Source organism: Delphinus delphis, chromosome 15, assembly GCF_949987515.2.
Source record: "Delphinus delphis chromosome 15, mDelDel1.2, whole genome shotgun sequence".
Taxonomy (NCBI): domain Eukaryota; kingdom Metazoa; phylum Chordata; class Mammalia; order Artiodactyla; family Delphinidae; genus Delphinus; species Delphinus delphis.
In genome coordinates, this window is record NC_082697.1 from 81,138,684 (window position 1) to 81,164,730 (window position 26,047).

The window sequence follows — 26,047 nt, forward strand, 5'->3', positions numbered from 1 at the left end:
GCGCCTCTTGTCGCCTCCTCTCCTGTCCTCTCCCCTCCCTCCCAGCGCGGATCGCGCCGAAGTCCCCACCCCTGCGAGGTTAACCCTTGCGCGCCCCAGAGCTGGACGCCGGGCGGTGGGAGTGGAGTGTGAGTGGGGAAATCCAGGAGAGGCGGCCTCCGCCTCACCCCACCCCGTGTCCTGGGACTGGGCTTTTGCAGGGGCGGGGGTGGGGTGGCGTCTCTACTCGTCTGAGCTGCCGGCCGGCCGAGAAAGCGGTGAGGTGAGGTGAGTGTGCGTGGAGCCACGTCTGTGGTGACCGCGCTGGTGGCGTCTGCAGTCCTGGAGGTGAGCGGGTCACTGAGCCGGGCCACCCTTACAGTGGCACCCCCTTCCGGCCTCTGCCACTCCCCACTCAGAATGGTGTCTCCTCTTCCCACCCAGGAGTGGCTCTGTTCTCTGCCTTCCCAAGTAATCCCAGGAGCCAGGGCTACGGAGCACTGGCCTATGCTGATCTTGGAGGAGCTGGAGGTTCAGTTTCTCTGCGGGGTTGGGGCCATAGGAGGTGTCTTGGGGTAAGTTAACTTCTGGATCGGTCCCTGTGCACAGACCATACCCACCAGGGTTCCAGTCAAGTGGCACTGAAGGAGAGCCAGTAGAGGAAGAGACCATCTCTCAGGGGCACTGCCCTCTTGCTGCACCATTGCCCTCAGCCCCTTCTCACCACCTCTGTTCAAAAATAACGCTGCCCAGGCCAGCTGAAGGCTCTGATCACATAAGTGCAGACTCTCTGCACTGGCGGAGGTACCCTTTGCCCCTTGCATCCCGGGAGCCTTGAAATGGGGTTGGGATTCAGACATTTTTACACCCCACTTCTGATCCTTCCAAGGACCACTGACTCACGTTGGGGGCGATGGCGCCGGTCAGTGCACACTCTGTGAGACAAACCGGTAGTTGACACATGGGTGGGGGCCTTAGAGGACCTTATGATTTCACTGTCATGGCAAGTAGGACACCTACAGTGGGGGAGCTGAGGGTTTGGGAGAGGGCAGCTGTGGCCCCTATTAAAGATGGTATTTGGGGAGGAGTGCCTTCAGGTGAGTTAGGAGCTGTACCAGGAGTACTGAAGCAAGGCCACCTGGTTCTTTTTCTCCAGCTAGTCCAAGGGCCAGGAAAGCCTGAGTAGGAAGGGCTGGGCTTCCCACCCTGGCTCCTCCACTTCCCAGGCGTGGGAGGAAGGGGTTGGTCTATGAGCTGGAATACTGGAGAAGCCAACAGTGCGTGCGGTGTGCAGGAAGGCTCAGATTCTTGAACGCCCTTTAAGGGTCATGCTGAAAGTGTGATGCAGGGCACCACCTGGCATCATGAGGATGGGCATCTGGCCAGCAGGCAGCAGCACCCAGGTTCTGCTCCAGGTGCCCCCCCCCCCCCACCCAGGTCAGCCAAAGCCTCTCCAAGGTGCCAGAGAGGTGGCGGCAGCTCAGGTGGTGCACGTGGGCCAGCGGCAGCCTCCACCGTTGATGGGTGTTGGCCAGGGAGAGGCAGGTATGTGAGAGATCCTAAAGTGGACACCAGAAGTATATTCAAGGTCATAGCCTCCAGTGTGGCCTCAACATATGCGCCATGGAGAAGTGGCAGGGACACAAAAGACATCTGCAGGCCTTTCCCCTTCCTAGTTTTGGTGCTGCCTTGAGGAGCAGGGCACCCATGGGGGCCACGTACCTGCTGCGCTCCTGCCTGGAGCCTTACTCCCCAGGTTTGATTTGAAGCTACGCACAGGAGGGTCTCTTCACATCTGCTCCTTCCCGCTTCCCACCAACCAGTCCACCTTGGAGCACCCCAGTCCTTGTGAAATCACAGCCGCTGTCACAGAGACCAGCTCCAGACAGCCTTGTGTCATTGAACCCCTAAGTGCTGGGTAAAGATAAAGCAGGAAGCAGCAGGGATTGGACAAGCAAACGTGGTCGGGTGGGTTGGTAATCAATGCCAGGTGATTTTAGCCTGCTGGGTACCAGGAAAAGCCTGGAGCCAAACGACTGACTTTATCAGTTGCCCTGGCAACAACATTGCCCTTGGCTCTACCCAGACAAGATTGATTTGAGCCTGTTGCCCTGGTAACTCGTGTTGCTCCCCCGGGACAGGAAGTAACAGAACTTCAGCTTCGTTGGGTGAGAACACCTCCCCCAACCTGAGGAGGTCCACCTGTGCATCCCGCTGCCAGGTGCAGGGCAGCAGTGGGATGGGCTCTCCACATTCTAAGTGCCTATGGAAGACTCTTGTTACCAAAGGGGAGCCCCCAGGAAGGAAGCTGGGGCACTAGGGCCAGGCTCTTCCCGTGTGCCCCTCTCTCCTCCCTCCAGGTTCTCACTCCTCTGGAGGGGTCTGCAGGGACAGCGCCAGCCCCTTCCTCCATCGGAGAGCTTGATAGAGGTCCTGGGCACTGGCTCCTGCTTCCTCACCCGCAGAGGCAGCCATCAGTGACCTACTGAAGGCTGGGGTCAAGCCAGAGGACTGTTGCCTGCAGAGCACTGTCACAGCATTGGCCAGGGGGACATGAGCACTTGGTCAGAAGCCTGGTGGCAGTCTGGGTGAGTCCTTCCAGCCCCATGGTGTGGGTCCAGATTTGTAACCACCAGGCAGGGCCTGCAGGGAGGCCCTGGGTGATGGGGCGGGGGGAGCACAGCCCAGTCATTTAGACATTTCCTGAGGCCAGGGGTTCTTCCATCTTTGCTGCCTGCCTGGAGAGAGGACGCCGGGTGGAGGCAGCACCAGGCTGTTCCACACCGAGACAGGCAGCTGCAGTCCCGGTCTCAGCCTACGCCCTGTGAACTCTTGATTTTTCTGCCCTGGAGTTGGACGCTGACCCGTTGTAACTTCTCTGACTGGTCATCCTGCCCTGGCCAGTGAGCTGGTGGGGGTCCATGTCGGACAGAGTGACTGAGAAGCGTGGAGTGGGGACTGCAGGGAGGTCCTGCGCCCAGGCACTGAGCAGTTGAGGAGATCCCTGGGAAACAGCGGCAGTGTGACTCAAACAGTAAGAAGCACTGCAGCTGCTGGTCCTTTAAATCTCACCTCCAAACCTCAGTGTTTTTGGTTAGGAAAGGAGGCGCCAGGGAGCTGGGGAAAAAGAAGGCTCCTCCTCCCCCCTCCTTCTCCACCACAAGATTCCAGCTTCCCTCCTGTCCCTGGCTCTGAGCAGAGAATGGGGAAGACACAGATAATCAAGGGTGACAGAGAATACCCAGGGAAAAAAAAAGATGGTCCACCCTGGGAGCGCCACCAGGAGATGGAAGGAGAGTAGAGGCTGGAGAACGGGAACCACAGACACAAGACAGGATGAGGACTGAGCCCTGGGAAGGTGGGGAGGCCACGCCTGGCTGTGCAAAGAACAGCAGCTGAAGGTATTTACAGGAAAAATCCTCAAAGTAAATCAGTGATAAGACTGTCCCAGCCTCTCCTTGCTGTCAGGTTAAAGGTCATTGGGTGGAAAGACTCAGAGAAATCCCAAGAAGGGAAGACTGAAGGGGCCAGAGTTCCCAGGCAGCCTTAGGAAAGGGAGAGGCGCTCACAGCAGGGCTGAGTTCGGGGCCTCTCCTCCCCCAGGTGAGGTGTCTAACCCAAGCCGGCTGTCTTGTTACCACACACACAGCCTAGACACTGTTGACACAACATCCCCAGGTGGCAAGGGTCTGGGGAGGGGCTGAGGAGGCAGCTGACCTGGGACAGCTGGACTTTGACTAGGCCCTGCCCGACCCCCATGCCGGGTCCTCCTCTGCACCCTCTCCCCCGCTCCCTCCACTGCTAAAACTGGACTCCAGTTCAGACAGGGACTGGCTCTGTCCTTGGCGAACAGCAGCATGGGCACCGACCCAAGAAGTCACGTTGACTGACATGAGGCCCCTCAAGCTGGCCCAAAGCAAGACCACGAGAGCCGTTTTTTCCTTTCAAATGCAGTTCTTTTCCAACATTGCCTGCAACAGCTTCAGTGCAGAGATCTGGGGCCAAGGGGAGGAGCGGGGGAGGCACAAGGGAAGAAGAAAGGAAAAAAAAAGCCAGCTGCACAAAGCCTTTCTCTGGAAAAGCCCAGGCTCGGGGTGGTCGAGAAGTGTGCCTCCTTCCCCACCATCCCCTGGAGCTCCGGCTTTGCGAGGCACAGATCCCATTCCCCGTGTGAAAGAGCTGTCTGGGAGAGGAAGAATGGCTGCATCTGGATACGTATGTGTATGCATATATATAGATATATATATATAATAGGCTATATTAGAAAATTCTCTATGTATAAATATAAAACACTGGTATCCAAACATGACACCACAGCTAACTAAAGTGCTTGACGGAAGTTGGGCATGTGTAAGTATGTAGGTAAAACTATTCATCCTGAGGGAGCTGGGGAAGCGAAAACATGGAGAAAGGGGTGCTGTCCCAAGCCAGGGCCCCAAGGGCACTCAGGCTCCCCAGGACCTCCACATCCCGTCTGATCGCCATCCCATGTCAACACCATGCACGCCTCATCCCCACCTCCGCCCTGCTTTCCCCACTGTGCTTCCTCCCACGAGGAGAACAGTGTTAGACAGCTGGGCAGTGGGGAGTTGTTCCCACAAGGAGCACAGCTCAGCCTGTGCCCCCAGCTTCCTCTGCCCACAGGGTTCGGAGTGAAGGGAGCGCTGGGGGCAGGAGAGGAGGACTCTTGTCCTCATAATTAGTAATTTGAAAAATAAAACACCAAGGCTCCTCTAGGCCAGGCTCTGCCAGCCCGCCTCCCGGGCCCCCTGCCTGGGTGGGGGCTGGAGGAGGAAGGAGGAAGCCTTGGGGTGGCTGACCCGGGAAGCTGCCCTTTTATCTGCAAGCCCCAAGCAAAGCATTAGCACCTCCACCATCCCCAGACCCCTACCCTGCGAAACAAGACCCATCTGGTCTCAGACCCGCAAAACTGCCACAGGCAAGTGGTCATCGGAGCTCCAGGGAGTAGAGGGGCCCCAGAGAGCAGCCCCCCGGACACAGTGCTACAAGAATGGGTTGGTGTTTGGAGGGTTGCAGGCAAACGGGCTTGATGAGGATCCAGTCTGGAAAGAAACAATCACCACAAATTGTTAGATTAGGGAGGAAAAGCTGGAGGCCACAGAAGAAATGCAGCTCAGGATTCTTTTCTCCCTCAAAATTACTGTGCTGAGGGAAGAGGGAAAATAAGGGAGCTAGGAGGCAAGCAGAGGGGCGGGGAGCGCAGAGGCTCCTTAACTAGCCCACTCATCCCTGGCTGGGCCAAGGCAGTTTCGCGAGGAAGGGGCGTGGTTCCGCCCCACATTGCCCTCTTCTCCTGGAAGGATTCTGTCCCAACCCCCAGAGTGAAAGTCCACACCCACACCAGGCCCGGGCCCTGCACCGGCCACTCACCATGAAGGGGTTGGTGGAGATCCCAGCTGGCTGGCTCAGTGGCCTCTGCCCCAGCTTGGCAGATCCCTGGTCTCCAAAGGAAGAGCCTGGCAGGAAGAGCAAAAACTCAGCTGACGGGAACCCTGCCCCTCGGGGCTAGTGCTGCCTAGCTCGCCTGCCTCCCTGCAGGGCAGGCCCAGTTACATCCCAAGGTGGGCAGCCAGCAGGGGCCTCCCCAAAGGCAGGAAAAAATCTGTGGAACAGTCAGAGGACACAGGCAGGTCTGTTGCTTCCCTGGTGTCCCCCTGCTGGTCCGAAAGGGAAGTAGCTCAGATGTCTGGCTCCCTAATACGTATTTCTAATATTCACACACACACACACACACAGCAGAGTCCCTGGGGGTGGGAATGGGGTAAGAAAGGAGGGCGCGGTCTGAATCCCTTACCATTCTGCTGCTGAGTCACTGAGGTCGGTGGGGGGAAGAGCGGTGGGGGGAAGAGCGGTGGGGGGAAGGGGCTGGAAAAAGCCCCGGTGGGTGGCACCGTCTGGGGGAAGCCAGGCCCAGCACCGCTCATCCCAAAGCCTGGCCCTGTGGAGGGAGGGAGGGACATGAGGTAGGTGAGGTTCTGGAAGGTGGGCAGGAGAACAGTTCTTCCTAAGTCCCTCCAAGACACAGAAATGGGATATAGTTTTTCACCACCCAGAGGTGTGGAAGTACCCGAAATGAGCACGAAACCCTTCAGCGTCCAAGCATCGTGTCAACCCTGCCCTCTCCGGCCTGTGGCCTGTGGCTCGGACAGCAGGGTAGTTATGATCATGGGGTCAGCTTTCTGCCACCTCTTAAACTGCATAAATCAAAGCAAATTACCAGCCCTCTCTGCCTCAGTTCTCTCATCTCTAAAACGGGGACCATGCCTATCTCCTCGGACTGCTGTGAAAATCAAATAATGGATGTAAAGCCCTAAGTGTTGGGCCTGCCACGTGGGTCAGCTTGGTAGCAAATATTATTCTCTCTTCCTGGCCTGAAGGTTTTAGAGGAACAACAAAAAAACAACAAAAAACAAACAAAAAAACGAAGGGGGGCATGAGTGTGAGTTTGGAGAGAGAAAAGCAGAGGCAGGGGCTGGGGAGGGGCAGGAGACCGCAGGACTCCAGCTGAGGAGGGCAGGGAACAGGGCCATGGTTTCAGGTGGGACACAGAAGGGAAGGAGGCTGGGCTCCCAGAGGGAAGCTGAGGATTGGAGAAAAAAGAATCACCACCACTACCAGTCAGCCTTAACCCTTCGGAACTGGCTCAGGGAAGGGGCAGCCTGTCTTTTCTAACTCCGAAATTCTGATTTGGTGACTTAGGGGCCTCTAGTTTTTGCCCACTAGGTGGACTGGAAATTAAACCGGCCTGGCCTGGGCTGGTGACTATGGAGAGAGTCAGGGCCAGGGGACAGTCTGGGAGGCTTACCTGTGGCCAAGCCATTGGGCTGGAAAGGGTTGGTGGAAGGCAGCTGGGCGTGAGCAGCAGGTGTGGTGAAAGGGTTGAAGGCTGCTCAGGGTGGAATGGGGTAGAGGAGGGATGAAGAGCTGGTTATTTTTTTCTCATTTGGTTAATATTGTGATAACTGAGCATTCCTCTAAATCCTGGTGTGCATCTCTCCCCACTCCCCTCCCTCCAGGGTCCCCAATTTCCTCTTGGCCTTAGATCCCCTCCCTGGGTCTCTACACACAAGACTCACCTCCAAAGGAGAGCCCTGTGCTTCCGCCTCCACCAGTGGTGGCCGACTGGAGCGTGGGGACCTGGCTGGCCATCCCGAACATGCTGTGATATGGGGAGAAAAGTCGGCGTGCACATCATCTAGCACCAAGGAGGTGAGCTGGGCAAGGAACTAGGAGATGGCAAACTCTGTCCTGCCGGACGGGAGGAGCCGAGTGGCTGGTATAAGCAAGGCCAGGCTTTCCTGGCCGGCTCTCCTGCCCGATGGCAAGCTCCCCAACATCTGGACCTACCTGCTAGGGATGCCTCCAGCTGATACACCGGGTCCCAGGAGGCTGCCCGTATCTGCAAGGCTGTTGGGCTGACTGGCAGGTGCCAGAGGAGAGGCACCAAATGGAGTCCCCTGGCTGCTCCCTGGGCAGGCACAGGAAGTAAAACAGGGGGTGCTGGCATGAGACAGGACGGAAAGGGCAGGAGGAGAGATGGAGGCAGAGGTGCAGTGGAGGGGGAGGGGAGGGATGGCACAAACGGGGTCCTCTGAGGCAGCCCGTTCTTCCCCCGGATCGGATCACCCAGTTCAGGAGGGTTTGTCTCCCACCGAGAATTCTAGGCGATGTGAGACTCAGCCCTTCTTAATCTCCCTAGCGCTCAAAACCGCCACCGCAGAGAGAGAAGCAGTTCTTCCTCCTCGTCCAGGTCACCGTCCCTCCTGCTCTAGTCTGGATTACACTTCCCATTTTTTTCCTTAAGAGATGGAAACGTCTGTCTTTTGCCTAAACCATCATTTCCATTTATGAATAAATCATATGAAGGGGCAGGTAGAGGGGTGGGGAAGGAGCTGTGAAGGGCAGAAAGGCTCAGGGACACTTGGGTGACTCGGGGAACGCGGAGATGGCACTGGAGGTGCTGAGCATAAATCTCCGGCCTCGCCAGCACCCTTCTCACTCCCATCGAGCCGCCTGCTCCCCTCTCGGGAGCCCCCTGACGCCAGGACCTCAGATCAGGGCTGGGACGCACTGCCCACGGCGCAGGGCCGACAGCAGGGCTCTCCTGCCCTCCCTGGTCTTCATAGTCAACATGGAAGAGCCTCACAGGGGAAGTTTACAGAACAGCCCTCGGGGCGGGTTAGGGTTAGGGTTAGGGTCCAATCAGCAACCTGGTCTCGAAGGAAGAGGCCTGAGGCCCTGTCATTTTAAGAAAGCCTCTTTATCTGAGTGTCTAAGTCTCATTTGTAGTGTGGGGTCCTGCCAACTACTCTGGGCTACAGTGAGGGTAAAATGAGGCTACAAATGGGGAAAAGCTTGATTTTTCTGAGTGCTGGAAGACTTTTTGTTACCGAAGGGAAACACACTTTACGTAGTGCCCGCCTCCTGACGGTGCTCCGGAAGGGTTTGCTGAATGAACAGCTGAACAGGCAGAGGGAGAAGAACTGGATTCCAGTTGTGGTTCTGCCACCTGCTACCGCTGTGACTTCAGCAAACCATCTCTCTCACTCTCCCGAGCCCACTGTTGTTCTTGCTCCCCAACCCCGCCCCCTGTAGGGTGGCTGTAAAGGCCCTCTGAGATAAAGTATTTTGAAATCTACAAAGCATAACACAAATGTGAGGTATTATCATACCTATGAGATACTACTTCCAGGGTCAGAGAAGCAAGACAAGGTCTCAAAGGAAACACAGGATGGCTGGCTCAGATGGTAAACACGAGCGGAAAGGGCCCGACCCACAGCCCTCAGCTCTGGCCTTTCCACGCTGCCTTGAACAAGAGGCCTTGCCCATGGCCTTGGCCTGCTAACTCCTACTCACCCTGCAGGCTTAACAGAACCATGTCTTCCATGGGCCTTCCTGACTCCAGTGTTTGATCCTGGTTTTCCTCTCCTAGCACCTTGTTCTTTTCCTTCCTAGCACTTGACATATTTATAGTGATGTATTTTTGTTTATTTCTGTATCAACTGGGTCCCCACTATACCAATTCCACTGCCAAGAATTCCCTTACAGATATAACTTGCCAATGTGCCGAAGCAGGGTTATTAACTGCAGCGCTGTTTAACAGCAAAAGACTGGAACATCCTAAATATTCAACAACAGGGAACTGAGCAGATAAATTATGGTCTAGACATAAGTTGGACAGTGGTGCAGCTATACAAAAGAATGAGGAAGCTCTTAATGTACTACTAAAAAAAAATCTAGGGCTTCCCTGGTGGTGCAGTGGTTGAGAGTCCGCCTGCCGATGCAGGGGACGCGGGTTCGTGCCCCGGTCCGGGAAGATCCCACATGCTGCGGCGCGGCTGGGCCCGTGAGCCGTGGCCGCTGAGCCTGCGCATCTGGAGCCTGTGCTCTGCAACGGGAGACGCCACAACAGTGAGAGGCCCGCGTACCGCTAAAAAAAAAAAAAAAAAAAAATCTAACAGTACTGTTATTTTATTTATTTATTTTTTTGGCCACACCATGCGGCTTGCAGGGTCTTAGTTTCCCAACCAGGGATCAAACCCATGCCCCCTGCAGTGGAAGCATGGAGTCCTAACCACTGGACCGCCAGGGAAGTCCCTAATAGTACTGTTAAGTTAAAGAAAAATCAAGGTTCAGAACAGCTTGTATATTATGCCATAAAATGCTCAGTAAAAAAAAAAGGAGAGAAAACAGGACAATAAAAGATGAGTAAGTGAAGGCTACTGACTCCTTTCCCCAGAGGCACAGCTGTGGAGAGGTGAGACGAGAGACCAGCGTGGGTCAGGCTGCAGAGACATTTTGTAGGACGGGAACTTGAAGTGTATTTGTGGGAAAAAGGGGCATGCCGGTAGAGGTGGAGAAAGTGGAGGTGAAATTCAGATAGGAAAGCTGATGGGACCAAGCCCTGCAGAAAGTGGGAAAGGACGAGGGAGGTAACCTTCACAAGGGAAGATACTTCTCTTTCTCAGACACGAGAGGAAGAAGAGGGAAAGGAAAAGATAAAGACACAAGGCAAGGAAGGAAATGGCAGGGCCGGGGTGGTTCTCAAATCCGCGTTGCTCCCTGGTCCCCTCAAACCTCAGCCCTCGTTTCTTGTCAGTACAGTTTTGGGCTTTCTTCTGAGCACCTCAGAACTGTAATGTGGATCTTCCTTTTCTAAAGGGTGAGGCTGCTGTGTTCATCCAAACCCCTCTGTTAAGGGTATCTTCCTGGTGCCAGGCACAGAGCATACCTGATGGGGATGGGGGACCGGCTGTAACGTGGAAGGGCCGAGAAGCCAGCAGGGAAGCCGAGTGCCCAAGGCCTGCCTGCGAGGTTCCAGGGATGGGCCGCTTCTTGAGAGCCAGCACTCAGGGGACAGTGCTCTTCTCAGCCCCTCTCCCTCCCCAACCCCTGGGCTTTCCTGAGGGACAGTGCTAGGCTGTGGCCACTGCGAGCCCTGGTCTTCAGTCCTCTCGCACCCACAGGCTGTGAGGAAGGCTGGGAAGCCACCAGGGCGGTGGTGGATCTTTGGCTTCTCAGACCCCAGGCCTTTCCTTTGCCCGACGGACTCGAGGTACATGGACTTTCCCAGCGGACACAGCTCCCCGTCCTTACTGGGGTCCGACTCCTCAGTCTTGCTCTGGGCCCTTGGGTCAGGGTGCTCCCCTCAGTGAGGACCAGGCTCTCCGCCGAGGGCGGGGAGAGAGTGCTGTGTGCCTCCTGGCCGGCGCTAGAGGGCAGAGCGGCCCTGGCTCAGGCAGGCTGGGCTCCCTGCACCGAGGGCGCATCCTCAGAAAGGAGGCCGACGCTCCCAATACCTGTGCTCCTTTGCTTCCTGTCCACTGCCAGAGCCTCACTCCACACAGCTGGATTAGCAGACTTGCCTTCTAACAGTTTCAGGGGAAACCGCACTTTTAGAAACCCCCCTTCTCCATACTCCCCCTCAGATATATAACAATACAACCAGCCTTGTCAGAAGAGACATCCACCTCTCACCCAAATCTTCCTACTTCCTCCCCAGTGGTTCCTCACGTCACACTCACAGTAACCCCCTCGTGGTCATGGTGTGGCTGGGAATGAATGGGATCTGCCACTGATCACACATTTGATTTTGGCCAAGCTGAGCCAGTTTCCTCAGCTGCAAAACAGAGCTTTCTTTCCTCATGGAGATGATACGGGGGTGCTCCCCAAGCACCGTCAGCGCTGGTGGGCTCTGGGTCCGGCCGTGGGCTGTCTGCTTCTTGAGATGAGCAGACACTGGACAGACGGTCCATCCCAGGTTCAGCCTGGGATGGCTCCAGGGGTGACGCCTCCCTTCTCTCCTTTAAAGCTTGGCACTTTAAGCACTCCCTTTAAACTAATCAGTTGCGCTAGGAAGGCATCTCTGAACCAACCAATTTATAACCACCTTGTAATAGGCTGTTTCCTTTCCAGATCCCATTCCTGGGAATAGTTCCCTCTTGCTAAATTGATTATTCCTGTACCAGTATACACGTTTGCCAACAGCATACAAAAGGGCCTATTTCCCCACACAATACTGGCCATTATTCATCTTTAAAAATTTTGTGAATATAATGTGCAAAATTACTATCTTATTCTAACTTGTGTTTCCCCTGATTAGTTAGGTTGAGGACATTTTCATGTTTTTTTCTGGGTATTATCTGCTTCTATCCCTTGTCCATTATTCTAGTCTTTCTTATTAATAGGAGTTTAAAAAGGCACCTTATGCTTATTAGCTTTTTGTCTCTTTTCCATGTTGTAAGTGTCTTCTCCTCATCTGCTTCATGCCTTTAAGGACATGAAACATTGTGTGGGGACATTTTTTAGGACATCTTTTACCATATAGAATAACATGTTATATAGAATAACATGTTATATAGAATAACATAACAATTTCTCCTTGTTAGAGTTTATGGAGATTTTGTTTCCCAGTATATGGTCAAATTATAAAAGGGTTATATGTTTGAAAATAATGTATATTCTGTATTTTTGTTACAAAGTTCTACTTATACTTCTTAGGTCAAACTTGTTAAAGTCTTCCTCAAATGGTCAACTCTCTTCCCTCCTCGTCTATCTACTCCACCTATGAATCTTGTGAGAGAATCTATTATAGTCTCCATCTGTTGGTTTATCAGATTTTCTTTCTGTCTAATAGTTTTTGCTTTATGGATTTCAAGGCTACTCTGTCAGTTACTTTAAGTTCACAATGTGAGAACTCTGTTGTGAATTTTAAATTCTGTCAATATAAAATGTCTCTTCCTGTTCCATTCAAAAAATTAAAGACAAGAGCAACAGTGGGAGGTGGGGGCGCTGTGGACAGAGCAGAGAGTCAGGAAGTCTGCGCTGTGGGATGGGCTCTGCTGGGCTGTGGGCTGCATGACTAGGGAAACTGCTAACTGCCTCCTTTGTTAAAGGCTAAATTTGAGGGGTTCCTTCCAGACCTCAAAACTCTAGGGTCAGAGGACCTGAGACAGAGGCTTCTGCCTTGGGTCGGCTGTGGAGTGGGAGGAATAACTTACCGAAGCTGTGACTTCCAGTTAGCATCCGACTGGCTGGCAGTGAGGGTGGGGCAGGGAAAGGGCAGGTAGGTGGGGAGGAGAGAGAGAGTGTCAGTCACTGGCCGGCCCCAGACATCTGTCCTCACAGCGCTCCGGCTGCCCTCCTGTGTGCAGGGTGTCCAAAGGAAGGAGGCAGCCCGAAAGCTCTGAAGCCTGATTGATGTCTGGGAGCTTCGGGAGGGACCGAGTGCTTTAGGGGCCTTTAGACTCTCCTTCCATCCCACAGGAACAACACGACGCAGTGTTGGCAGGCTTCTGCTCTAAGAGGGATGCCTGAGGACTTCTGGAGACCACCTAGGACGCTGACCCAGACCTTGCCCTGGGGGCCCTCTCGGGGAAAGGTCATGTCCATTCTCATGTTTTCTAGGACTCGGGTCTCCATTACTTCCCAGTCAGCGACCTCCTAGTGCACAGCCTGCACAACTCCTGATGCAGTTTTAGCCATTTCCTTACATGAAGAAAGAGAACAGAGTCCCTTCTTCCCGACAAGAACCTCATTAGACTGCCCTCATCCTTTCCTGGAGCTTCTCCTCTTTGTGCGGTACTTCTCCTCTTTGTGCAGATGTGAATGCAGGGTGATGTATGGGTGTGGACAGTGGGTCACAGTTGCAAGCAAGGAAGCCAGAGGGGCAGAGCTTACCTGGGGGTGCTGGCTGTGCCTGGAACGGGGCTTGGCCAGCTGGAGGCACGCTTCCAAATGCAGAAGAGCCAGGGCTACTGCCAAAGGCATCGAAGTTGGCAAAGCCCCCATGGGAAGGCGTCTGGCCTATAGGTGGAAAGAATATAAAGGTTATGTTTATATATGATGTATATGTAATCCATACCACACGGACTAGTTCTGAAGGCCAAGGGCTGCTCAATGGGACATCTGCCTTCCTGCAGGGTCCTCTTCAGAGGGAGCTGGCAGGAGCCTGGGGCAGAGAGCCGGACACATGCAGGGGAAAGGGCATCTCAGAGGCCTCCAAGTTCACTCCCCATTTTTTGTCCTTACTCCGTGAGGCATTAACATTTTTGTCAGGGTCTAGTTTAGGCGGAATCATGGGAAAAGATTTTGCCGCGGGGAAGGGCTTTAAAAAGGAAAAAGGGAAACTAGATAATCACTTTGTTCCACCCTCTACTGGCTACTACTGATCTTCTGGAAGAGGGCAGGGGAAATGGAACCTGTGACAATCCCCTTGCCCCATTTTAACAGAGAGAGAAACTAAGAAAAAGGCTCTTTCCAATGCTCTAAGAGGGAGGGCTGGGAGCCCCCAACTGCCATGCTTTCTGGTCAAACTCCCAAAACTAATCCCGGCTGTACTCATCTGACCCACACCCTCCCAGCCGTGATACTTCAGAATTACCATCACGTTCATTCCTGTGCAGAGAGCTAGGGCCGAGTGAATTCCTTGTGTGATGCGGACATATGTTGTAGGAAGGTTCTCTTCCCAAGTCCCACTTACCCCCAAAGGCTGGGAATGCAGCAAAAGCTGGTGCCACCTGGGGAGCAGCAAAGGGGTCTCCGCCGATGTCGGCCAGCAGGTCAGTACTGGCTTTCTTGACCGAGGAGGGGGGAGGTGGCTGAGAGCTCCGGGGCTGGGACGTCCGGGGCTGAGACTGACTGACAGACTTGGAGGAGAAGGCAGTACATATAGCACTCGGAATCCCAGCCATGACCCAGGCCCTTGCATGGCTCCCCGGGCTGCCCCCAGATAGGCGAGTGGAGAGAGAAGAGAGGCAGAAACTACCCTCAACCCAGAGGGTTCCCGGGCAGAAGGTGCCTGAGCCCTTCTCATCCCTAATTCCTCTGTCCTCTCAGTGCAGCAGCTCCCAGAACCACATATTTTAGAGGACGTTAGTCAAGGCAACCCTGAGATACACAGGGATGTCGCCCAACAGCCCCTCCTCATCTTTCCCAGGCGCCTGAAGCAGTGTCCTGGCCCCTGTTTTTCCTTGGAGGAATGGTCACGTTTGAAGTTGATACTCTGACTTCCCTAAATACCACTTCCTGTTGGGGTCTTTCTTCCAAAACATACAGATCCAAGGTGAGAGATGCAAGACATGGGAACAGCAGGGCTGAGAACCTGCTCACACCTCTTGGACCGTCGTCTGCTAAGTTCAGGCGATTGGATTTAGGAAACTGATACCCCTGCCTCCCAAATCCCAAAATAAGTTGCAGGGCACATCTGAGAGTTACCTGGCTGGAAGTGGAGGCAGCAGCCGAGAGAGATGGCACAGGATCCCCCAGAAGTGTCCGCGGGGGCTTCCCTTCTGGAATGGAGCCCTGGACGGGGGTGGAGGTGCCACCTTTGGTATAAGTGGGCCCTTTCACTTGGTCTGGGGGGACATACCTTGGAGAAAGAACAGTTAGGCTAAGAGGAGAGGGGTGAAACCTTGGACCTTGCTCAGCTTAGGTGCTTGAGAAAACACAGGTTACAGCAGTCAAAGTCCTTTCTCACTTTCCCTACTGATTCTCTTTTTTGAACTAAAGGGAATTTAGCAACTTAGCAAAGTTCTGCCTAACTTGAGCTTCCCCTTTACTGTCAGGTGCTCATTTTTTTCCTGCAGGGATGTTCAGTTGGCTCTGGCTTGTGCCGGTCTTCCCCTCATCTCTCCCTCCTCTTTCTGACACATCAAACCATCTGGGTTTCAAGTAATAACACCTGCAATCATGCTGAGCAACAGGTGATCCTATTTTCCAACTTCCTACTCAAGGGACCCCTTTTATTTCCTGGGAGTATCTTCAGGTTCCTCCTTCTCTGCCACCTCATCTCCTAAGTGCTCACGGTCTATCCTGCCGGCTGCTGCGCCTTCTGATCAAATCCCCTTCCACTCCAGTGGATGCGGTCTCTACTCCGGATGTATTTTCTTTATCCCAAGGACCGCCCCCCGAAGGGACTCCAAAATTCTGTTTTATCCACACCAGTCTCCTTGCTCCCTGAATTCTCTTCTCCACCCCAGAGTTACCCCCAACCATGCACACCCCAGAAATCGAACAATAGGAAGTGACACCTGGGGAGAGAAAAGGCAAGAGAGAACAGAGATGCTGTTTCCTCAGCAGGAAAACAGGGGACATATGAATCACGGGTTAAAAGCATGAAGCTAGAGGACATGTGCTCCCAGCCACCTCTCTCCATAAATGAGATCAGCTGAGCTATAAAAATGAACCCAGACTCCCTAGTGGGGGCCCTAGCTCTCCCCTCCAAGCAGTCTACTGTCTCCCCAAAAGAGGGGACATCAAATCTGCAAGGTTAGTGACCAAGAGCAAGTTGTTCTTTCCTGTACCTTTGTTATTTTGAAGTCAGAATTCGGCCCTAACTGAATCTGAAGGGAACAGACTCAACCCTCGTCTAGCCTTTGAGAGAAGCCCCAGTTCAGCTCTGGAAACTGGACTGTAAGATGAAGTGTGTCTTGGACACATGTCTCCAGAGCAATCTCTTTCCTCCTCCTTACCATCTCTTCTTCTCATATTTTTCCTGGAGAAACTCCTTCACCTTCTGAGGATCCCTGGAATCTGGTATTAAAGATGTGCGAGCATCGAAAAGACCCAGCCAAATCTTCCTGCAAACCTAAAGGAATGAAGTCAGGTGGCAAAGAAACTGAGGCAGAAAGCATGAAATGGGAGTCAAACCATTTCCAGCTCGTTCATCAATAGACGTTTATCGAGCATGGACACAATGTGAGGATCTGGGTACACCTACAAAACAGACATGATCCCTGTCCTCGCAGAGTGGATCATCTAACGGGGAGGTCATGCCTTAGATAAATAAAAATACATTTATAATGACACACTGTGACACATCTTGTGAAAGAAAACAGAGGGCCATGAGAACTAAGAGGGACTAAATTTGGATGGAGGTGGGGTCAGGAGCCATTTTCAGAACTGTGGCTTCCAGAACACCCCCTAGAGGCCCTTGTTTGCACCCTCCAAGTTAAGTCTGTCACCCATAAGCTAGGGATACTGCTGACACCAAGGCTGGCATCTTCCCACCAGCAGATTTAGCTGGAGAAGGGGTTTAACTCCCTTTCAAGTAAACGACATGGCTTAGACCCAGTTGCCGAGGCTCCAGTCAGCAGAGCTGGCTCCAGGAGCTCTTGCTCGGAGGGCCTGGCTCAGTCAACCCTGAACGCTCGTCACTGTGGAGCATTTCCCCCCTCGAGTGCCCAGGAGCCACCCCCGACAGAGATTTTGCTTCTTCCCCTGATTCTTCCAACAAGGGGCCTGGACAAACCCCAAATTTTATAACTAAGTCTGTAAATGTACACCTGGACATAAGTTAAGATACCTTACATATTAAAAAATAAGGGAAACCTGAACAAAAAAGAAAACTGTAGGGCTTTTCTATACTCCTGAGGCAAAGCTCCACCGACAGATAGGGCAACTGCAGCCTGGAACCCTTCCGTCTGGGGTGGCTCACCTCGTTTCCACGGGATTGCAGGAACACTACTTCAGGCTCAGTGAAAGTTGTCATGGAGATGGACTTGACACGATGAGGGGGGTTCAGGCCTCTCCTGTGGGAGACAAATAGAAAAAAAGAGAAGTAGAATGCCACTAGCACTGCAGGTCTGTTTATGGGAGGAGAGGGAGGGGGAAAGGATAAAACTACACGTACACGAAACTCTCTGACTGAAGCTACTTCCTAATTCAAGGAAAGAAGGGAGGCAAGAATGTTCTGGAGGCTTCTCATGAGAGACAGGGAACCCCAGTCATTCTGGAGAGAAAGGTAGAACCTGCCCATCCAGAAGCCTCCTCTACCTCGGCTCAGACCACAGCAGCTGAGTGTTCAGGCTGAGGGGTATTTCTGGGAACTCTGGCATGGGCCCACTTCCCGTTTCCTGCTTCATCACTGTTTGAGACCTATAGCACATCCTCAGGGTCCCAGAGCCCATGGAGACACAAATCCCTCATGCATGAGGGAAAGCAAAAACGAAGGCCCGTGACTATCCCTGATAATACCAACACAGATAAGATTTGGAGACAAGATTCCCTAGGCTGGCTGCTCCCCCTCTTGACTACACAGGAGGGCGGTGTGGTGGAGGGATGGAGCGGGCCCCCCTTTTTAGGGAGTGATCTCTGGGAAAAGAAGTATTCCAGACTTTCTTTCACTTCTAGATCTTTCAATGAAGTAGGAGGAAATCAGGTTCAATCATGAGTATGAGACGGGCATGAGTCAGGAACATATACCCTGTAGGGATGCTTTTGTGCCAGCTCTGTGTATTCTGTTAACTCCCTGGGAGTCCAGCTCTGCCCACAGATGCCCTGTGGAGATTACAGCTGAGACGGCTTCCTCACCCCCATTCAGCTGCCCTCCAGAGTGCTCTAACGGGAGCCTGGGGCCAAGCCAGGCAGGCTTTCAGAGGTTCCCCTTTCCTTACCTTCAGTTTTACTCTAGTCTGAACCTATGGCCCTCATCACATGAAAACACAACTGGCTGAACCAAAACAAATAAATTAGACCCTGGGGTCAGGAGTGAAAGACCACGGGCACATGCAAGAAAGACAGTCTCAACTGATAAGCCCTCTTCTGGTTTTCACTCCCCTGGAAAAAATGGGCAAAGCAAGACGTGAAAATAAAAGTAACTCTAGAATACGGTCCTGGCTGACGCCCTCAGGAAAGCAAACAAAATTTACCAGATGGAAATCTTAGGGAAAGGTGGAGAAATCACACATGCAGGCTTACAGGTACACACGATGAATACAGGTGCCCAGGCGAGCCTGGCAGAACGGCAGTGCGTGGGTTAGCATAAGTGAAGGCAGCCTGGGCGGGGAGAATGGACAGAGGACAGAGTACAAGGTAAACAGTGAAGGACAGCTGCTCTTTTGGACAAGTTACCGATTATGGGATTCTAACCAAGGACAGGAAGGACACTGGAGGCTACAACTGGGGGCGTTTTCAGCAATTCTGCTACTAGACTTGGATGGGTTTCAAAATACCCCTTTAAAAGATAAGCAATATCAAAGAGGACGGATGCCCTGAGGAAAGATGAGAGCCGGGAAAACCAAAAGCCAGGCTTTGTAACTCGGTGTCAAACCATAGCTCTTAAACCTGATTTGACCTGAAGACTCTCTTCTGATTGCATTTCAGAGACTTCAGTTTTCTCTCCTAAAGTCTCTCTTACCAGTGGCTTGGTTCTGTTTTGGTCCTGAAGTCCAGACATCCCGCAGTCCAGACATCCCACTTTGATACTCTTTCCCTTGCCCTTTCTCACCTTAACCACTGTGCCCTTCCCCCTGGGAATGCCAGGCCTTTCCGAGGTCTAGCCAGAGCAGACCTCTCTGTTCCTATGATCCCGGGCCGCCCTATCACCTCCCACTGACAAATATTTACTTTGCTAAATAAAACACAAGGCATTGCGTTTGGCACTGTGGGGGATGCAAAAATTATAGGACCTAGTCCTCGATCACTTGCTTCCAAGAAGGAGCCAAAGAGCCCGGAGAGGGTACTTCGCAATGCAGCAGGCGCACAGTCAGATGGGGGAGGACGTGGCACCAGGATGCAGCAGTGAAGGAAGAGAAATGGCCATGGGAAAAGTAAAATGTATTATGTTTACACTAGAAAAACAGATTCTAAGCCTATCACAAAAAGGTCATTGACATTTCCTGACAGGACAACCAGGAACTGTTAGCAAAGTATAAACAGGGAGGTGTGCTTCCTTGGCAGGGGTGGGGGGTGGGGAACTTGACCCACTCATCAGTCTAGAGGGGATGCTTAGAGCAACAGAACTTCCTCTGGCTGAGCTTGGATTGGAGGGGTTTTGAGGTGGGGTGGAGAAAGGATAAAGGAAAGGCAGAGAAAAGAAGTGATTTAGGTGCTTTGGGCCAAATGAATCTTGTGGAACAGGATGTTTCCATAGCACAGTACAAAAAGCAGTGCTCTGACCTTGATGTCTGTAGACTGGATCATGTATAACCAGAGCCACGGTTTGGGGGCAGGGAGAGTCTACAAGGCAACACTGCAGCCCAGGAAGAGGGCCTCGTTACACAGCCTATGAGTCAGAGCGTTTGTCTCTGAATCACAGGGAGGCCACTGCTGGCCAAGAGAAGCAATTTAGAAATGAGAGCCCCTCTCCTCCCAGGAGCCGAAATCAAATGGTCTAGGAGTGTTGTGTGTTACCGGGTACAAACCAGGGTCATGCACTGGGCCAGATGGGAATCACTGGCCTGGAATTAAACAGACCCAACTCTCCAACTTGCAGCCAGTCTCCCCAACATAACTCTCAGGTTCTCCCCGAAACAAGAAGAAGTGAGAGCTTGAAGGAGGCACTGCTCTTTGGTTATCACAGCAAATTTATTCTATTATTTCTAACCAGGAGGAGCTGGGGAGATAGAGATAAAGGTATTTGCCCAGAATAGGGCAAGTTTCTCTAGTTGAAGGCAAGTACATCACTAGGGCTCAAGCCTTCAGCCCAGTCATGATGTCTTCTTCTACTTCAGTTTCCTTTTCACAGGGCACCTAAATGGCACTTGAAGTACTCTGACTCACTCTCTGAAGCACTCTGAATCACTTGGCAAGTGAAGCGACTTGCAGAGATCCTAAAGTCTGCCCAATCCTCCCTCTCTTTGCCTCTCTCCCTTCCCTTTGCTTGTATTAAGCATACTACTATTTCTGCAAATACCACATCTTTTGTTTCTCTGTGGTCATCACCCTCAAACTGGCCCATGTTTTGTTTCTATCTTGCTTCATAGAAGCCTCAAACCTGCTCAGCTGCTCAGATAAGAAGGGTTCTGCCAGGTCGACAGTGGAAAAAAACAGTTCTACCCAGCACCCAAGTTCCTTCATTTGTGCCAGATTTGGACTCGGGCATTCCTTACCTCTGAATATTTGTGTTCAAATTCATACACTCTAGATTGTGTTTCTTTGCCCCTGGGATTCCATTCCTCTGCCTCTGAGCAGGGTTCAGCTAAACCAGGTTAGCTCTTATCTTGGACCCAAACATTACCAAGAAGAGTTCCTCTTAGGAAGGCTCCCCATTACCCTGCTCCAGGGTCAATTTCACTAATTTTAAGGAACTCCTTCCTAACTGAAAGTCCCCTGCTTCGACCCATTTCCTGAAGTTCTTCCTCAGTGACAATAATAAACAGCTGCCCTCACGTAGAGACACGTGGACTCCTGATACTACCAGCTACCTTCCTCTTCAGGCTCAATCTCAATCCTTTCACATTTTGCCCCCTTTCTTCTCACCCCTTTGTTAAGTTGTTATTTTCTTAGGAGCTTTTCAAGTTGTCCAAAGGCCCTATACAATAAAATGCCTAAATCTGTAATTTTAGAGACTCTGTCCATCTCTGCCTGGCAGAAGTGAATATGAAAGGAGAGGTGCGGACTTCCCTGGTAGAGCAGTGGTTAAGAATCCGCCTGCCAATGCAGGGGACACAGGTTTGATCCCTGGTCCGGGAAGATCCCACATGCCGTGGAGCAACTAAGCCCATGCGCCACAACTACTGAGCCTGTGCTCTAGAGCCCGCGAGCCACAACTACTGAGCCCTTGTGCCTCAACTACTGAAGCCCGTGCGCCTAGAGCCCGTGCTCCATAACAAGAAGCTCACATACCGCAACGAAGAGTAGCCCCCTCTCGCCGCAACTACAGAAAGCCCGCACGCAGCAACAAAGATCCAACGCAGCCAAAAATAAAATAAAATAATTTTTTTTAAAAAAGAAAGGTGAGGTGCGAGGGGATGGAGGGACAGGACTAAAATAAGGGCAAGGCATACGTCTACCTCTCCAGCCCAGACAGATGGAAAAGTACTGAATTATTGAACAACATACTATACCTTTCCTTCCATGGAGATAAAAGTGTTTCGGTTAGGAACAGCTATTAGCGAGCCAGACAGGGAAACTAAGGCACCAGGAGGGTAGCAACTTGTCACAAATAGAGAGCTGTCAAGCACATCTCTTGACATCCAGTCCAGGGCTCCGTCCACCTCAATCCTGACTTAATCCCACTGTCAGAATAAAGTTGTAAAGAAGTAGAAGAGACAAATAGCCACTACTGAGACCTGAAAGATGATGGATTAAAGGATAGACTCAGACAGGTCAGGGAAGCATGTCACATACTTGGCTGAAAAACTGGGTGTCAAAGATAGTGCCTAGCCCAGATGCCAATGAGATCTCAGGCCTCTCCGTCTATTTCCTTTTTAAAGAAAAGTTGAGGCATTTTTCTTTTCTTTTCATTTCTCCATTGAGGCATCCAAGCAAACCAGAACAAGAAGGAACACTGAGGCACTGCTTTGGAAAGAAGTCCTTTTCTGTGGCAATTTTTACCCCCCCTAGCTTCAAATGGCAGATTCGTCTTCTAGTTGAAGAGTTAGAAGTATAACTGAACAGACAAGCGCATGAATAGATTAGGGAGAGTAAAAGGATCTCTATCCAGGTTAAGGAAATTAGGTATTGGAAGAAAACCAAATGAATAAAACTAGGTCAAATTTGGGACCTACCACTGTGGCAGCATGTATGTAAATTTAGAAACGGCAGAAATTAGCAGCCTCTCTCTCAGGCCCTCACACCAACACTGTGCGTTTCTGCTTGAGCTGAGAAAAAATTTCTCATTGAAAAAGACAGAAAGAATGAGCTCGCATATGCAGAGCTGAAGGCACAGCCATACCCACCCCCACTATTAAAATCTCAATTTTTCTTCAGATCTTGGGAAATTCAACTTTGGCTGGAACAGTCAACTTTGTTATTATCAGTCAATCCAGCCAGATGGGAACCCTGGCAATTCTGCTCACTGCCCCAGAACACTCCAGCCCCCTAAGTGGTCGACATATTTGTAACACACTCAACAGAAAACTGGCTTTCCAAAGAAAGCCAAGCCTCTGTCTCCTTTCTCTGGCTATGGTGGGAAGTATGATACTTCAATTTCCTCCCCTTCAGTATCCTTTTTATTTTAAGCAAGAATATTTCTTCTCTTTTCATCATCATAGCTGAATATGAGCTCTCATCACTCTCTAGGCCATGCTGAACTTTAGTTTACTTCGTAGCACTTATCACTACCTGAAATTATATATTTCATGATTTATTTAGAGTCCAAGGCCTCCCCTAGGATGCAAGCTACATGAAGATAGGACTTTGTCAGTTTTGTTCATTACCACAACTCCAGTGCCTAAAACAGTGTCTGGGGCTCAAAGACACTTGACAAACATCTGTTGACTGATAGACTGATGCAAGATATTGGCCTACTACTATGATTTTCACTAGCACCACAAAATCCAAATCTGTGGGCAAGCAACCATGTGGATTTAAGACGTTGACTGGTGTGTGGGTCACCGTGGAGCCACGCCTCTCCACTGCCTGCTGGGCTGCGTGCCCCCTCCTCACTCTACAGCCAGCAGTAAGCACGCCCCACCTCACATTCTGCCTATGGCCCACCTGCCAGCTCCCAGCCCTTGCCAAGGTACATCAAAGGGCACTGGTACTACTTTGTGAAGACCCCTTTTAAAGCTTGACATGCTTTGCCCTAGTCCATGCTATTACGACTCCAGTCAGCAAAGGAGAAGTACCAAACCACCAGAACCCAGGCAGACGGTCACAGCCAGGGCAGCTAAAGCTTTCTTGTAGAGTTTCTTCCGAAATTTGTCTCTTTATAATCTCAACATGCCTTCAGTTCAGCTTCATTTATTGGTCCAGCTTCTTGACCCTTCACTCTACCCTCACTTCCTGCTAACAAACAGTTGGCCTAGCTTCTGATTTCCCCACCACCAAAATGCGTTTCCTAAAGTCTACCACCTTGAGAATCACTCCGAGTGATTCCCATAATGCTTTACCAAAACACTAAGCAAAAATGTCCTTTCGAGAATCTTTTGAAACTAAAAGAAAAGGGGGAGGCTGGTAGACTCCCACCACTTGGTCCTATAGGAACTTAGCTTCCTAAGGAGCTAAGCCCCTAGTTGGAAGTTACGTGCGCCACAGACAGAGACAGGCCTCTTGAGGTACTTCTCTATTAAGCAACCTTAGGCCATCGTCAGCCCCACCCACTGTCTGTCCAGATCACAGGCGTTTGACTTTTCACCAGTGAGCTCAACAATAGTGACCACAGGAGGAAGTGGTAAAGTTCTGCAAATTGTGCACTGATGTTTAAGGAGTTAACTTGTCCAGCAAAAGAAACCGGGTTTTTAATGTGAGCCAGATCCCTTGGCCCTCCTTCTGTCCTGATTGAGGGACATTCATTATAGAAGGGAAGTGTTGTCTATGGGATACTTTAAACCAAGATCTATAAAATAATGATAATGATGTCAGCACTTTCCATTTATTCAGTGTTTTAGCTTTCACGCCTTCGCAGCTGACTAGGGGAATGAGTTAACACTGCTTCCTGGTATTTTCTTCCTGGGACCTAGACTCTGATATGCCATCAGTGTTATCCCCCTGCTTCCTTTGACTTCTCTCCAGACTCTGTAATCAGATTTGCCTTCTCATAACAGGATCTTCAGGAATCTGCTCTCTTTGTACTCTGCACTATAAATATTCCTAAACTTTGCTCCTATTCTCCTCAAAGTACTTGTCCCAGTCTCGAGTCTCTATCCTTTGACTTCCTTTGAGCCTCTATCTCAACTTTTGACACGTTACTGTTCGTGTTCTAAACCACTATCCCAAGAGCCACAATGCTTTTACTTAGACGAAAGTCAAGTCTATCCTCACAACACACAAGTAAGGTTGATTAAAACATAGAAGTTTGGCTAAGGAAGTAAGAATCGAATAGAGAAATAATCCTAAACTGCTTGAGGAGACCTGGACCCTCATTTCTGCTCTGCCATGATCATAACTAATATGGAACAACAAATGCTGAAAACAGCAACCCCCATCTGGCATTGGATAAGTTACTAAACCTCTCTTTGCTTCTGTTCTCCCATCTGTCACGCAAGAACAATACCACTCCCTCCTCAGCTCCTAAAGATGTAAGAACAAGGAAAGCGCTCCTAGTTAAAAATGAAACCAACCAAACTAATGTATTAATACTAAAAAAGTCAAAATAAAGCCCCTGATAAGCTTATAAAGATAGACATGCAGGCTTGGTATCAAATGTTAGTCATGCATCTAACCAGGTAACTCCCTTAGGGGGAAAAAAGAACCTTACTATATAACCAGAAATCTGGGCTAGAAATCTGTGGCTCTAAATTAGCTCAGGCATGACCAAATTCAGTGCCAGTGCCAAGGTAGCACTGCAGATTATTCAACAACGCCCCCCCCCAAATCTAGAAAGAGTCGCCAGATGTTACTACCACGAGCAAGCCATGGTAACAAGGAGCTTAAAGGTGTAAATTATTACACTTAAGGATGGCTCATCCAGACCCCGAAACCTCTGGAAAAGTTAAGTTCTCTAACAGGGCAACCCATCAGCATTCATCTCTTAGAATTGTAAGAAATCTCCCTCTGGGTAGCATTCTAAAGCCCTGCAAGATTAGGATCTGTTCCTGAACACTGGAACGTGGCTCTTTACCTGCCATTACCGTTGTGCTGTCAACCTGGGTTAACTTACCTATTTTAAATTGGTTTCTCCGTCTCACAATCCAGGATGGGCACAAGCCAGAAGGAAGAAAGGTACCCCTTCATGTTGAGTCTAGCTTGCTCTACCTCTTTCCTGTTTGCCCTCCACCTACATGAAGTTCCCTTTCAAGGTGTCTATCATTCTCTGGCCCCTTAAATCTCTAACCCCCACCCGACCCCAGTTTCCTTCAATTCTCCCCACTTTCGGATCGCCTCGCCTCCTTTAGGGAGTTTCTCCAGTTCTCACGCTGTCTTTCCTTTCCCCTGCATCGCGACTCCAATCGTTTTTTGTCGCCCCTGACCCTTCGCCTTCCCCGTGACACCCCTGCAGCAGACGACCCTCTCGGCACATCCTGCGCGTCCCAGGCCTCCCCACCGCCCCCGACGTCGGCTCTGTCCCTTCGCCCCGGGTCCCCGCTGTCCTCAACGCCAACTCTCCGCCGCTCCTTCCCGGTCCTCCCCCCGCGCCGGTCCACTCACAGGAGGCCGGAGCAGGTGGTGCAGACGAAGCTGCCCACGGTGATATCCACGTAGGTGACCCCGCGCTGGGCGCACTCGAAGCAGTGGCGGTTCCCGGCCTGGCTGCAGCCTCCCAGCTCCCGCACCCGGCGACACCACACCTCCGAGGCCGCCTCCGCCTCCGCCTTTCCCCCGCCGACCCCGCCACCCGGCCCTGGGCCCTTCTTCGCTGCCATCACCATGGCTGCTCAACCCCTCGGACCTCCTCCCTGCAAGTCAGGAATCGCCCCTTCAACCACTGCCGCCTTCCCGCCTCCTCAACCGCCCCCGCACGCCCGGCTCCCCCGACAGAAGCTAGGGAGCCGGCGGCAGCCGCGCGAGACTCCTCAACCCCCTGCTTCTCCTGTCCTGCACGCTAATTGGCTAGCCTCCTCCACCTCCTCAGTCTGATTGGCCCGGCATTGGACGGCCTCGAGTTGCGGGAGCTGCCAACGCCACGCCCCACTGCCTTCAGACCTCAGGCCTCTCGGATTGGGCTGCTGAGACCCTGGCTGCGAGAACTGTGCGTGCTCTCTCCTTGTTCCCGCCCCCTCTC

General features: G+C 51.8%; 1 protein-coding gene and 1 long non-coding RNA gene across 4 annotated transcripts; one reads left to right on the top strand and one right to left on the bottom strand.

Annotated features, from left to right (window-relative positions):
• Positions 1-82: 82 nt before the first annotated feature.
• On the top strand, positions 83-7,107 carry LOC132438290 (uncharacterized). The gene is made up of 3 exons (XR_009522164.1): positions 83-554; positions 2,340-2,567; positions 7,017-7,107. It is a non-coding gene; the product is annotated as an uncharacterized lncRNA (long non-coding RNA).
• On the bottom strand, positions 3,897-25,827 carry AGFG2 (ArfGAP with FG repeats 2). 3 transcript variants are annotated; one of them, XM_060032341.1, is made up of 13 exons: positions 25,474-25,827; positions 16,937-17,030; positions 15,972-16,087; positions 14,716-14,869; positions 13,982-14,147; positions 13,180-13,305; positions 12,501-12,533; positions 7,348-7,468; positions 7,077-7,159; positions 6,806-6,886; positions 5,795-5,938; positions 5,371-5,456; positions 3,897-5,042 (listed from the first exon to the last, which is right to left on the bottom strand). In XM_060032341.1, the coding sequence occupies exons 1-13, from the start codon at positions 25,692-25,694 to the stop codon at positions 4,983-4,985; spliced, it is 1,485 nt and encodes a 494-aa protein (XP_059888324.1). In that variant the 5' UTR covers positions 25,695-25,827; the 3' UTR covers positions 3,897-4,982. The 3 variants fall into 3 exon arrangements, with proteins under 3 accessions (XP_059888324.1, XP_059888326.1, XP_059888325.1); XM_060032343.1 differs by lacking the exon at positions 25,474-25,827 and adding an exon at positions 24,986-25,285; XM_060032342.1 differs by lacking the exon at positions 12,501-12,533.
• Positions 25,828-26,047: the final 220 nt, after the last annotated feature.